The sequence below is a fragment of the Python bivittatus genome, unplaced genomic scaffold, assembly GCF_059951505.1.
Source record: "Python bivittatus isolate LINGU-HERP-01145 unplaced genomic scaffold, Pbiv_v1 ctg000070_np1212, whole genome shotgun sequence".
Taxonomy (NCBI): domain Eukaryota; kingdom Metazoa; phylum Chordata; class Lepidosauria; order Squamata; family Pythonidae; genus Python; species Python bivittatus.
The window spans coordinates 50,678,566-50,692,475 of NW_028277034.1; the positions used below are offsets into that span (position 1 = coordinate 50,678,566).

Here is a 13,910-nt window from a genome sequence, read left to right on the forward strand (position 1 = left end):
CTCTTCTATTGGTAAATAGACTTTGCACTAAGCTTGTACAGATAGTCCCTGGGTTAAGAATGTCTGGTTTACGGACGACCCATAGTTAAGAACGGAGCCTATTTTAGCAAAATTCAAGTTCAATACACAATGAGTCAGGTTAAATACACAATGGTTTGAGTGAATTACACAATACTACTTATACAGTATTATTATTATTATTTTTTAATCTGCGCTCAGTCGTTACCGACTCTGCAGTGACTGCTTGGACGAGTCCTTGCAGTTTTCAAGGCAAGGTGTTTTTCGGAAGTGGTTTGCCAGAGCCTCCTTCCTAGAGCAGAGCCCAGCTGGCGAGCGCAGGAGGCGGGGTTTCCGTTGCTTCACGCCCTTTTCGGGCGAGCGCGGTTGCGCTACCCGGCAACTGCTCCCAACTCCTTTTGCAAGGCGCCGCCAGTATTTTTCCTCCCACTGGAGTGAGAGTCCCCATTTATCTACTCACGTGAGTTTTCAAACTGTTGGGTTGACAGGAACTGGGGAGGAAACAGGAGCTCACCCTGCTAACGCGAAGGCTGGACTCGAACCGCTGAAGCGTCGACCATTTCTGGCCGGCAACTTTCAGCGTCATTAAGCCGCTGCGCCACTGCATCCCCCTATACAGTATTATACAATAATACTATTCTGGCTTACATACAAATTCAACTTAAGGACAGACCTTGGGAACGGAACTTGTTCTTAAACTGGGGACTACCTTTATAGTAACAAACTGCACTTTAATTCACTTATTAGCTCTGTACATGTGAGTGTCTGGCTTTGTTCCTATCCATAGTTCTCTGTGACAGTAGGGGGCAGCACATGGTAGGATAGGAAATGTATTCCGTTGGATTGAACATTGCTGTGAATGAAACAGAGAACTAAGTGCAGAGAAGAAAGGAAGTTGATCCTAGAACTCCAAGGTCTATTCAAGAAATTACTAAAGGACTAAGATTCCTGCAGTGAGCTTCCCAACTCCAGGATACTATGAAATCAGAAGATGGCCATTTCAACTTTTTCATTATCTGAAATATACACAGACAAGCCATACAACAAAATGAATATGAAATATGCAAAGTATATGATTATTTCCTTCCAAATAGCGAGCAGTTGGCTTTACTATGTTACATTTAAAACTGAGATAACATTCCAAACATGTTATCCAATTTGTAGAAGTAATTTAGTTACAGTGGCTTTTAGTTTTTCCTCCATGCTTTAATTAACATTTATTGGCTTTGAGAGCCAAACTCATTTGCATTGGAGACCTGATCCTGTCACCAGTGGGCTGTATCTGTTACTCACATCTGCTTGTCTTAGTTAAGAGCATTACGGAAGGAAGGGGTGATCTTAGTTTGGGAATGAGATGAGTCTTCTGGTGGTCAAGCAGCATCATAAGTACTGTTTTGGGTGGACTGGGAATTTTTGTCTGTGTATCTGTGTTGTATCTGTGGCTTGAGATTTTTTGTTTCAAGGCTCTTTCTAAAACTGACAAATCGTAACTCCACACGTAAACAGACCCTTGCAACAGACAGTTGCAACAAATTTATACCTATCTAACACTGATCAATTTCTCTCTTACTCATTTTCATAGGAAAAATTGCAAGGAAGACAAGGAATGGATCCATGAACAGTCAAAACAGCTTGAAAAAACAGAAACAGCTTCAAGTTCATTTTATACTGAAATCTGAAGGGTTAGGAAATGAAAACACTAGTCATCTGGAATTCAGTTATGGTCTTCTATGGTGGCCTCAAGATATTTAGAAGCAAGCAAGTTTCTTTTCCAGACCAGGGCAATCTGAAGTTCTAACATTTTCTGCAGATCTAATTTAGTTCCCTAAGCAAAGGTTGGGCAGCCATTTGTCTGGAATGGCCTCAGTTATGCAACAAGAGCCAAGAATCCTTCCAATCCTTTGGTTGTATGAAATTGGCTGAGCAGAGGGAACTGTGCAAATGTGGGCCGAAGAACACTATAGTTTCATTTTCAGTTCTCTGATAACTAAAAAAAGAAAGATTTTTTTCTCCTGTTAAATGTAGCCCCAAAAGTTCTCCTCTTCAAATTCTGCAGAAACATTAGACTGAAATTAAAATGTTTGCTACGAATTAAATCGAAATAGAAAGAAAATCACTGAAGTTTAAGATTGGGACAAAGTTCAAGAACTTAACAATATAACCGTATTACTGCTGTTGCTCTCCTACATTCCTTGAATATTAATAATAATTCTGAAAAAAAAATTCCAATCAATTACTCCAACAACGTAATCATGTATATTCCATTTCCAGGTTCTCCTGGATATATAACTATTTCTTCTTAGGGCCACAGGATCTAGAACTTAAAGAGCCAAATAAGAAAATAAATGATGGGGTGTAGCTTATTATGGAATAGACCCATGAGGGCAAGAAAACGTTTAGCTTGCATCTCTCAGAGAGCAAAATTTCATGTGTATATCCTATCACTACATTGTTAAATTCATTCACAGAACACATGCTTCTTGCCCATCCTGACAATTTACCTTCAAAATCTTTTTCCTCCAAAGCTCTTATTGCTCTATTGGCATCCAGTAAAAGCTATAAAGACATCGACTGGTGGCATGGCACAAATGACGTGAAGTATGTTATTGACAAATTACATAATTCACATCGTTTGTACACCGATGTCATGATGCAGATGACATCACTTGCAATCCCCACCATTTACATAATGACATCTTCTTCATTTCACTTATCAGCAGAATATATCATGAGAAATGCTGGACTAGAAGAAATAGAAACTGTAATTAAAATGCTGGTAGGAACATCAACAAACTCAGATATGTCACTGCTGAGTTATTCGCCAATTCCATCATATTTGGAATTTATTTATTATTTTTAAGATTGTTTTTATACTGTGTTTTAATTGATTTTATCTCCTTTGTAAACCACCCAGAGTCGCTGTTCAACGAGATGGGCCATGTCAAATTTGATATACTGTATAAATAAATAAATATAAATAAATAAATATACCAGGGATACCATTCTGATGGCTGGAAACAAGGAAGACTTGTTGAAGGGGAATGAAGAAAGTGAAACTGCTGGTCTGTTGCTCAATATTTTTTTAAAAAGCTAAGATTGGGTCAACAGGCAATGTCAACCCAATGCAAATAGGCAGGGAAGAAGATAAAGTACTAACAGAGTTTATTTTTCTAGACTCAACAGTTCCCAAAGTTGGTGACTGCAGCCATGAACTTCTTTCTGCTACTGGAGGGGTGGGTCAGGATAAGATGGCAGATCTAGACAAAATATTGAAGTTCAGAGATGTCACACTGACAATAAAGATATGTGTATTAAAAACCATAGTTTTCCCATTTGAGAAAGCTGGACCATCACAAAGACTGAATGAAGAAATGAAGTTGCCTTTGGATTATGGTGCTGGAGAAAATGGCTGAGAATAATTTCAACCAGGAGAAGAACAAATCATGCAATACTAAGTGAAGAAAAACCAGGCTGTGCACTGGAAGCACTAATAAGGAAGCTAAAGATTACGTATTTTGGACATATTAATGCAACAACAAGAGTCAGTTGGAGAAGACTTGATGCTTGAAAAATTTAAAGACCACTGAAACAGAGGACAACAGATGGCTAGTCCTTCTTGTTTCTATTAGAACTCAAAGAAGCAGTTGTTCCCATTTCACTCTGTCCATTGGATCATAGAGTCTGAGGTAACTGATATAGGTGAAGGCACATTTTGAGGTGGAAGACCCATTAAAGCTGTACTGTAGGTCCAAAAAACAAGTTTAATATTAAAAACAAAGGCCCCTAAATTCACCACAAGACCAAAGTGCCTTTTCCTACTCAGAAGTGACACAGTCCCCCTTCATTTTATATTGTCAATCTACTGGCTGAAGCCTTTGTTCTTCATAAAATGCTAAGGATGGTCCCTGCCCTTCAAAGAGTTATCCACTTCTGTGCCTAAGACAAAATATTGCTCAGGTTATTTACAACTCCATTGGGCTTTTCCACAAATCACCCAACAACAGCTTCTTTGCAAGGCTTTTGTAGTTCTCCTGGGATTAAACTCACATTGATTGCTAGGAAAATGGAATATTTTTTTACTGCAGAGGTGGGCAATCCACAGGCCATATGCAATACCCCAGCACATCTGTTATCCCTACACCACCGCAAGATTGCACAGGTGAAATTAGAAGCCAAAGTGACTCAATTTTGTTTTGTCATTGAATTGTTTTATTGTTCTCTGTGTTTCAGTTTGTGAATCACAAGTCATTGGGAGCTGGGCAGTGAAACTAAATAAATAAATAAAATTCTGCAGGGCGATCTTTGATCCATTTTTGGATTATGGGGAATTTTTAAGGTCTCCTGCTCTCATTCCCATCCTTAATCCTGATATATATCCCTAAAAATTGAGCTACACCCCTTCCAGTGATATGAAAATATCACCGATTGGGTTTCTCCAGCCCTTTCAAACAAGAGACTATGTTCAGCCCTTCTATCAGAACACTGAATATTGACTCAGAGGGATGTGCAAAATGTTGCACGCACGAACTGTTCTGTGCACAAAACAGGCAATTCTAAGTGGTCTGTGCCCCAGCTAAAACATGCATGATTGGCTCAGATGTGGACTCAGAAGATGTGTTCCAGCTAGAGGCATTCTGGGATGGGAAGAGTGGGAAAAGGGGAAGGTCACTGGAGATGGTGACACATAGCATGTAGCAATAGCTAAAAGAATATAAGATAAGGTAAGTGTGGAAAGATCAGGGTGGGTCAGGTGGCCATGAAGATGACAGCAGCTCCCAGTTAAGGAAAGTTAAGAGAAAGGAAGCCACAGAAGTATAGGGTTGCCCCACTCACTCATAACCTTGCCCCACTCACTCATAAGACCTTATGGGTTGGTCTCACAATTAAGAGGTTGCAGATTTCAGTTTGATCAGATTGTGACTCCCCACCTGGAACAGTCCAGTTCTACTTTTGGGCCAAAATGTGTAGGTTCCATGCATGGAATGAAACACATTTTTTATTTCTACTGAATCAAGAACAGCATTCCTCAACAACAATCCAAGAAGACCTCTTGTCAAGTGAAGGACCCAGTTTTATTGATTTGATACGATTGCAATTAAACATATTGATCCAAACCCACAGAACAGAAGAACCCACAATCTCTTCACAGTTTAACACCTTATTTTTTTAAAAATAATCATTGGAAAATGAAATTGAGCAAGCTAAAGAATGTTTGCTGTGGTTTTAATCATTATGCAACACTCCTGCAACACTTAAAATAGTTTCTAAGCCGTTTTATTGGAAAGTACATGAATAGGGCTACCATATATGGGTTGCAAACTCCAGAGGCCACTTCGCAAAGGGACACCAAAACTCTGACTCTGCTGCCATCGTAGTGATACCCAGATTCTTGCAATCCAGATATCAGATGTTCAATTTAACTATCATAGCCACCTGCCCAGAATCCTGGAAATGCACTATTCAAATTGGAAAGAGAGGAAGAAGGAAATAGCTATGTCATTCACGCTCCATCCGCATCGCTTTCAGCGAAGCTCTGAGACTGAAAGAAGCCCACAATGTTTGTGCCAGGAGTCACATGTTTTAAAAAGAGCCCTTTAACACAGAAAAAGCCCTCTGTGGTCAACGGGCCAAACTTCTTCTTTTTTATAAATCTATCTGCAAAGGCCACAGGGAGTTGTGGGGGGCGGGGTGTATCAATGTTATCCAAAGGAGTGTGTGTGCTGAAATGTTTACCATGGTTTTTTTTAAGAAACAAAATAGGCCTATTAAGCTTGACAGAAGATGAATGCAACAGTTTTAGTCCTCCTTTTTATTTATTTACTCACACAGAAATACAAACTTTATCATTGTCATATGCAACCCAGGTTCAGATTCAGCTTGCATGTTCACATCAGTTGTGAATTTCCAGAAGTCCAAACACTCTTAACTGGCTTTCAGTTTAGGAAGAATTAAACACAATCAGCACCACAAAGCAGAAATCATGAAACTTCACATTTGGAATTTATGGGGCATGTGTTCCTTGCCTCTTGAAAGCCCTTTCAAACTTCATTTCAAGAAGAAAATTGTACTGTATTCCTGTAGGGAAGAGATAGAAGAGTATATTTGTTTATTATAAAAAAAATAGGCATCAGGGAACTATGTTATCAATAATCTAGTTATCCCAAACCTGGCGTATTCCAGTTGTGTTGAATTTAAACTCCATCATCCCCAGTCAACATGACTGACTAGTTTGCTACCTAGGAATTCTGGGAGTTGTAGTCCTAACGCTTCTGGAGAGCATTAGCCTACAGGTTGGAAAACTAGCAAACTAGCAAATTCATGGTCTCACATGAAAAGAGGAGATTAAATTTTAAAAAATGGTCAGCAAGTAGCAGCACATATCCAACTTATGCTGAATCAGACTAGTAGGGGGAACCACCTGGGAACTCCAGGGCTATTGGCTAAACTGAGAAGGTGAAAACAAATCCTGAGAGCAACCTTTTCCAGAAAAATAAAAGAAACTGCCTGGATGCCTTTAGCGCCAGAAGCCAAGCTCAACTTGAAAGCATCTTGATTTTACTTACTCGCTTCCCATCATCTTCATTAAATCGCTCAACCATTTGGCTTTGGGATCAACACATACTTTGTGGTTGTTCTTTAGTGTGATTCTGAAAAGCAAGCAAATTTGGTGAGGTCAATTTTCTCAGAAAATATTGAGTCTATCTAGGGGAGTGAATAAGGGAATTAATTAGGGTTACAAAAATTCAGACACCCATTCAATGTCAGCAAAGAGACACAGACATTCCTGATTCAGTTGTGGTGGGAATTTAACTTAAATCTGAAGGGAACAAAACAAGAACACTACAAACTTACTAAAAATACATATTTAAAACTTTGAACAGAATAGGGAAATTTGATTAAGTGGCTACCATGTTGGCTTTTGGCTATTAAACACCCAAACCAGGGTGTCCAAGGGTGTGTGTGTTGAAAAAGTCATGATGCTTGGATTGCATCTGTATGGTTGAAGCTCTGCTCCTTCTCAGAAGCATTGCAACACACCCAAAAACCTCAACTATGATGGAAGCATCTTGACTTTTTGGACCTCCCTCCCCATAAATGTCTCTGAACCCAACTTCAATGCCCTGAACTGCATCCTAGACAACACTTATGGGGGACAATTACTTTTTCTGCTGGAATGAGGCAGAAGCAGCAGAATCCAGCAAAATTTCCAAGGTTTACCATCCTGGAGATCCATTAGCATAGATCTCTATTAATGTTGAGGGAGTCAAGAGAATGAAGAAATACCTAGAAACTCAAATCTGTGGGTGGGCTATAAACATTTCAATTACCAGGCAAAATATTTAGAAAAGCAGTGACAAACCCAGTGAACTTAGTTACCCTTGGCTTATCTCAAAAAATTATGCAGGATCAGACCTGGTAAGGGCGTGGATAGGGCATAATAATTATTATTGTGTGCCTTTGGGTCAGTCTTGATTCCTGGCAACTACATGGGCAAGTCCATGCAGTCTTCCTGGCAACATTTTTTGGAAGAGGTTTGCCCTTGCCTTCTTCCTATGGCTGAGAGAGAGTGGTTGGCCCAAGGTCACCCAGCTGGCTTCGTGCCTAAGGCAGGACTAGAACTCCTGGTCTTCTGCTTTCTAGCCTGGTGTCTTTTTTTTTAGATTTTTTTATCCCGCCTTTCTTATATATACCTAATACTCCTTCCTCCTCCATTTTCCCCACAACAACAACCCTGTGAGGCCAGTTGGGCAGAGAGAGAGAGTGTGACTGGCCCAAGTCACCCAGCTGGCTTTCATGCCTATGGCAGGACTAGAACTCACCATCTCCTGCTTCCCAGCCTGGTGCCTTAATCACTGAACCACTAATACCCTCTAAGAAATACCAGTCCTGCTGAATAGGTAGGGAAGCACTCCCCACCCCCAAAACACACTATTCTGGAGGAATGCAATGGCAAACTATTTTTGTATTATTGCTATGAAAAAGATGAATGTCTCTGTAATGTCACCATGAGTCAAATTTGTCTCAAGGGAGATTTTGCTTGAAAATCTCCTTCGGGTTGTGCTCAACTTCTGGTGAGGCAACTGTTTACTCGTTCCTTCTTTCAGGACGTTTTCTTCTTACTTCCCAATCTGTTCTACTGCCTGGGACTTCTTGCTGGGCTCCCATCTAAGTACTAATCTGATCTGATTCTGGTTAGCCTTTTCAAGGTCAACCAAGGTAGGCTAGGGGCTAGACCTGCTGTGCCTCAAGGACTGCATGGGGCTTATTTTCAAGTAAAGCTTGCAAAATTAGCTTCTCCTCATGGCAAAGCTTTATCTGGTTCAACTGAGCTTAGTTAGCACTCATTTGGCTTGGAAAGAGCCAGTATGATTTACACCAGGGCTGGCTGGGGAATTCTGGGAGTTGGTCCATATATCTTAAAGTTGTCAAGGTTGAGAAACACTGAATTACACAGAAGATAGACAAGGACTGGCTACATGCCAGAAGACAGGGAGAAAATGCCTAGAATAGAAACTTCAGAATCCAAATTTTGCATCAGCCCAATAAACTTACATGATTTCCATTTTTCTGCAGGCCACCCCAGATGGAAAGAGCTCAACACTAGCATATTTTGAGGGACGAATGAAGGTCCTTGTTACTCTGGAACATCTGCAGCTTAAGTTCAGTGGGTCAAAGATAGCTGTGAAATTCCAGAAAAGGTTACACTTTTTCAAAATGAGTTACACAAATGAGTATTTAAAATGCTTTTCAAAAGTTTCATGGCATGTAACAGAGAGGGCTAGAGAAAGGTACTGGATTTTGCTTCCTGTTGCTACTTTAAAGCAACCTCCCCCAATGTAATATCTTCCAGATGAGTTGAACCTACAACTCCATCTTTTTGACTGTCAGAGGAAGCTGGTTTAAACACTGCCAACAAATGCTCAACACATTTATTCCACTTTTTAGAGATTCTCCAACTAAAAGAATGGTTTAACTCCAAGTCTGACTGTGTCTTAGTGCAACTGAGTTGGTCATGTCCTCATGGGTGGTAGAAGCCCAACTAAAAATCCAGAATAGAAATAAGCAAAAGTACATTTCTGTAGCCCCCAACTTCCAGGGAACTTTCCAAGTAAGCCTATCTACAATTTTTAATTTCCTTTGAGGAATAAATTTCTGCTTTTCTAATGTCATTCTTAGGGTGCCTGGCAACATCTTTAGAATTTATTTTGGGAGCGTTTTGGAACTTAGCTTATTGGTGGAAGTAGGGGAGGGGGTCTTCTCCTAGGGTGGCTGTTTTCTGAGATATGTCTTTCCATCACTCACCCCTTGGCTGCCTACCCTTCTAAAGTAGAAAAAGCTGATTGTAAGAAGTTCCCTCACTATGGTTTCCCATAGTGAAATGTGAATGTGAGCAGCCAGGGAGGCTGCAGACTGCTGGAGAGATGATTATGCAATATAATACATTCACACATCCCCTGGCCATCTTGTATCTAATTAAGTATGAACACTGCACCCACCATCCATAAAAATTGCACTGAACTCCTTTCATTCACTTGAATGAGAAGTGGTATACAGAAGTCCAGGAGGATTTTTCTGCATGGCACTACTTAAAAAGTACAGTCAATCCCTGTGTTCTTCAACTTGCAATACTATCTATCTAACATGGCTCAAAATTAAATTCAGTTTCTTGAAAATTGGTGGTATGTGGTGTGGGTAAATCACAAATCCCAACAAAATACCTTTGTTTCCAATGATGTGATGAAGTTTGAGAATCTCTCAAAAAAAGCTAAGCACAGGTAGCTGAATTTTCTTATTTCTAGCACAAGGTTGCTGCCAGAATGTGTCTAGTTACATTAGAACTAGAAAAGAAAATGCTGTATCATCAGACATGACAAAAGGATTGCTGGAATGAACTTCCCTGACTTTTTTTTTTAAAAAGACCCCATTTAGGAAGTTCATGAGTTTTATTTCCCATGTCTTTCTATTAAAATGCGATGGTGTATGAAATTCTGCAATGTTTCCTGCTGCTTATTTACACAGCAACTGGCAGAAAATGAAAGAAAAATATAACCAGCTTTCTGTGGTAGTGGCTTTAAAAACAAACTATTTTAAGAGGGAAATATAATTGTAACAATTCAATCTGATTTAGAGTTTCAGTAGAATAGCAGACAGAACGGAAGGATGATAAAGCTACTGTAGTTCCTCTTTTAAATATAAATATGCCCAATTTTTGTGTTGTTTCCAGTTTTTAAAAAAGCAAGCAAAAATACGTGGATTACAGGCAGGTGTGTACAAAAATGAATGTTTTTTGGGAGGGGAGGTGCAGTTAAAAAACCCTATGTTCATTTGCAATCAAGTGTGGACAAAAATGCAGAAAGGGTGGTAGTCAAAAGTTAAGATAGCAGCCATGATGGAAATGCCACTCTGATAGCCACCACCAAGGTTTTTTTTGATGCCCCTACAAAAATGTGTATGTCAGTCAAATGTGTAGTGAATGAGAAAGCACAGAATTTTTATTGTGGATAAAAAATAAACGGCAAGTGATGTGGGAGTAGGATAACGTGTCCCTGAACATTAAAAAAGGAGATACTGAGCGAACACATTTGTCTATCTTTAGACCCAGACAAATGTCTGCTTGGAGAAGGAGCAGTACCAACATGACTTGAACTTCTAACACCCTGGCCTACGGACGCCCACATTTCTCTGTGAGAGGGCCCACACTTTTTATAGTGGCAGTCCACAGACTCTGAAAGAGACACAGTGATTCTATTCTGCCTCTCACTGAAGTGCAGCTGCCCTTCCCTCTTGTAGAAAAGGAATAATATTTAAATCAGATCCCATTTGAGGTTTGATGGACCTCCAGAAAGCAATGGATAGAGAAGGGAATGAGAAACTCACTCATCTTCAAGTTTTTGCCAGTGAGAAACAAAACCATGACCTCTTGGGCATGTTCTAACTTCTCAAACCTATTCTGCAGAGGTGCTGTCAGGCTAAGATGCTGCTATGAGCTCATGGAGGAAGATGGAATGTGATCAATAAAAGGTAAAGTTTTTAAATTTACAAATAAGTTTATATGTCCCCCATTCTGAGCATTCTGCATAGATTACCAGCATGCATGCATGCATGCATGCATGCGTGCGTGTGTATGTATGTATGTATGTATGTGTATATATATATATATATATATATATATATATATATATATATAACATTCTAAACCTATTTAAAATTCCAAAGCCACTTATATATAAATGCTACTGTCAGGATGAAGGAAAAGAAGAGGAAAAGAAAAACTCAGGATGGTACTACTTACTTGCACCAGTGATGTGGCAGGCAATAACCAAAACAGAAAGCACAAGGAAGACACGGTTACTCATTCTGACTGTAGAAGAAGACTCTCACTGCAGTCTTAAAGTTCACCCGGATGGCTTTTTGGTGCCCAGCCACCTTCAATTTATTTCCTAGGTCCCTCACTCCACGTCACCCAGCAAAGAGCTATTTTGGGCAACATGCAAAGTTGCATCACTCGATTTCCCATACATTTCCCTCTGAATTTACAGTGCTGAGGTTTGCAATTTGACAACCAAAACTATACTTAAATTAGGAATTGAAGAAACAGCACTTAAGCAATAAAGAAACAATATTTAAATTAGAAGGGTATAATAATATCCATCAAAAAGAAAAAGGAATTGCAGCTTAATATTACTTATATCCCTACAACAGGCTCCCAAGAGCAAAAGATGCCGTGCTACATGTGGCTTTCTGAACTGTGCAGTGGAGGAATTTGAGCAAGCAAGTACCTTGAAAATTGGCTGATTTTATGCCACTCAACATCTGCTGTGAATGTGGCCTGTTATCAGCTTGATAGGCAGTTGAAGTGGCAGCTGATCCAAAATGCAGCGTCAAGTAGCGGGTGCCCCATGGTACACCCACGAACACCACTTCTACGTGAGCTGCACTAGCACCCAATGAGCTTCTGGGTGCAATTCAAGGCACTGGTGGTCACCTTTAAAGATCTACATAGCATGGGGCCAGATTACTTGCAGGATCACTTATGCTGACAATGTAATGTTACAGCTATCAACCCAGTTTCTTTTGAATTGGATTTGTCTAGTTTGGTTGTGTTTTATTTCTGTTTGCCACCCAAAGTTCCTTGGGTAAATCTGATAACTTATGAAATACATCAGTAAATAATCCCACTCAAATCCTACTGTCCTACCTACTGTAATTGTGTGGCAGGCAGTGTACTGTATTTCTGGGAAGGATGAGTGAGGAACCCCAGGAATGTATGCAAGAGTAGTATCACCCAAGGCAGGAAGGTCATCCCAGCTGCCCAGCTAAAGCAAGTAGGCACCTGTATGGGGCAGCAGTGATACAGGAAGATGCTGGAGGCGGAAAATGACTTTACTGACAATGGCAAAGGCATCACTTCCTACTGTGCAGGAGAAGTCAATGGAAAACTGCTCCAATATTTCTACCAAGAAAGCCACATGGATAGACAAGATAAACCAACTGATGATATAATGCTGGATGATGGGCCCTCAGGTCAGATGGCCCTCAACCTGCCACTGAGGAAGAGCTGAGGATCTTTTGGAGTACTAATGGTGTTCACGATGTGGTGTTCACGATTAAAGCCTTTGGGATGTCTAGTTGCTGATGTTGCCAAACAGGAAAAGAAAATGTAAAGTGGCAAAAACAGAATTACAGTGGGATCATGGAATGTAAAAAAGCATGAGCCTGGGAAAGCTCAATGTAATGAGCAATGACATGAATCAGCTACACAGTGACATCTTAGCCATCAACAAAATGGAATAGAGTGGCATTGGACACTTTCAGTCAGAAGATCACACTGATTACTACTCAGAAAATTTTAAAAAATGAAGAAGGAAAGGTGTTGTTCTCTAATCAGGAAGGATACAGCAAGGGCAATATTTGGGTCAATGCAATCAATGACTGACTTTGAGGACAACCCTTTAATATGAAAATTTTAATAATAAAATTATCCAAGTTGATGCTTCAGCCACTGATGCAGAAGAAGAGGAGGTTGACCAGTCTGATGGTCAAGTTCAATCTAAAATCGACAGACCATGATAATGACACTACTCTGCTGGCTGAAAACCCAAATGATCTGCAATCTCTAGTCATGAAAGCGAAGCAGAACAGTCAAAAAAGTGGACTAAGATAAATATAAAGAAGACCAAACTAATGACAGTAGGTACAGCAACTAGCCTTAAAAATGATAATAAAGATATTGAAGTGATGAATAGATTCTGCTTTGTAGGAGAGATTATCAATAGTAAAGGAAGCAGCAGTCAAGAAATACACCATCAGCTATCACTTGGTACCGTGGCAATGAAAAGATACCCAGATATTGGGATCTGTCTCTACATCTATGTATAGATGTATAGACACTCCATAGAAGTGAAAGTTGGACTTTGAAGAAGCCAGATAGAAAGAGTATTGACAATCTTTAACTTTGGTATTGGAGAAGACTCCTGAAAATATCATGGATAGCCAAGAAAACAAATCAATATGGCGTTCTCACTCTTGTTGACCCAATAGTTAACCAACTCAGCTTCTCAAAGTCCACAGAGTACTGTGGGATTGGGGGAATCTAGGGGAGCAGTAATCATCTCAGACTGGTCCCCTTCAGATCCACAGATGGTGCCAAGTCTCATATTTTGTCATGTCCGCTTGATGACCTATTCCTGTTTCCGTAAATCTGAACCTTCTCATCTGACTTCAGGTGACCTTTCTGTCCTGGTAATTTATTATTCTAAATTTGTTCTTCAGACACTTGTATAGTCACAGGATTCCATTCTTGCCTGAGTTCACTTTTGTTGCATTCCTGTCTAAACATGGATAACTTTGGGCTGGATACCAATTGTACTATTAATATATAGCATCTGAAC

At 39.9% G+C, this 13,910-nt stretch overlaps 1 protein-coding gene across 1 annotated transcript; it reads right to left on the minus strand.

The window, feature by feature from the left end:
• Positions 1-5,825: 5,825 nt before the first annotated feature.
• CXCL13 (C-X-C motif chemokine ligand 13) lies at positions 5,826-11,413 on the minus strand. The gene is made up of 4 exons (XM_025172655.2): positions 11,312-11,413; positions 8,572-8,698; positions 6,582-6,665; positions 5,826-6,093 (listed from the first exon to the last, which is right to left on the minus strand). The coding sequence occupies exons 1-4, from the start codon at positions 11,373-11,375 to the stop codon at positions 6,069-6,071; spliced, it is 300 nt and encodes a 99-aa protein (XP_025028423.1). The 5' UTR covers positions 11,376-11,413; the 3' UTR covers positions 5,826-6,068.
• Positions 11,414-13,910: the final 2,497 nt, after the last annotated feature.

Bases quoted from the DNA above. Each gene is read 5' to 3' on its own strand.
- CXCL13 (XM_025172655.2), bottom strand. From the start codon at position 11,375: ATGAGTAACCGTGTCTTCCTTGTGCTTTCTGTTTTGGTTATTGCCTGC. The intron at 6,666-8,571 runs GTAAGTTTATTG...CTTGCTTTTCAG, and splicing joins TGCAGAAAAATGGAAATCAT to AATCACACTAAAGAACAACC. The intron at 6,094-6,581 runs GTAAGTAAAATC...TCTTCCCTACAG, and splicing joins ATGAAGATGATGGGAAGCGA to GAATACAGTACAATTTTCTT.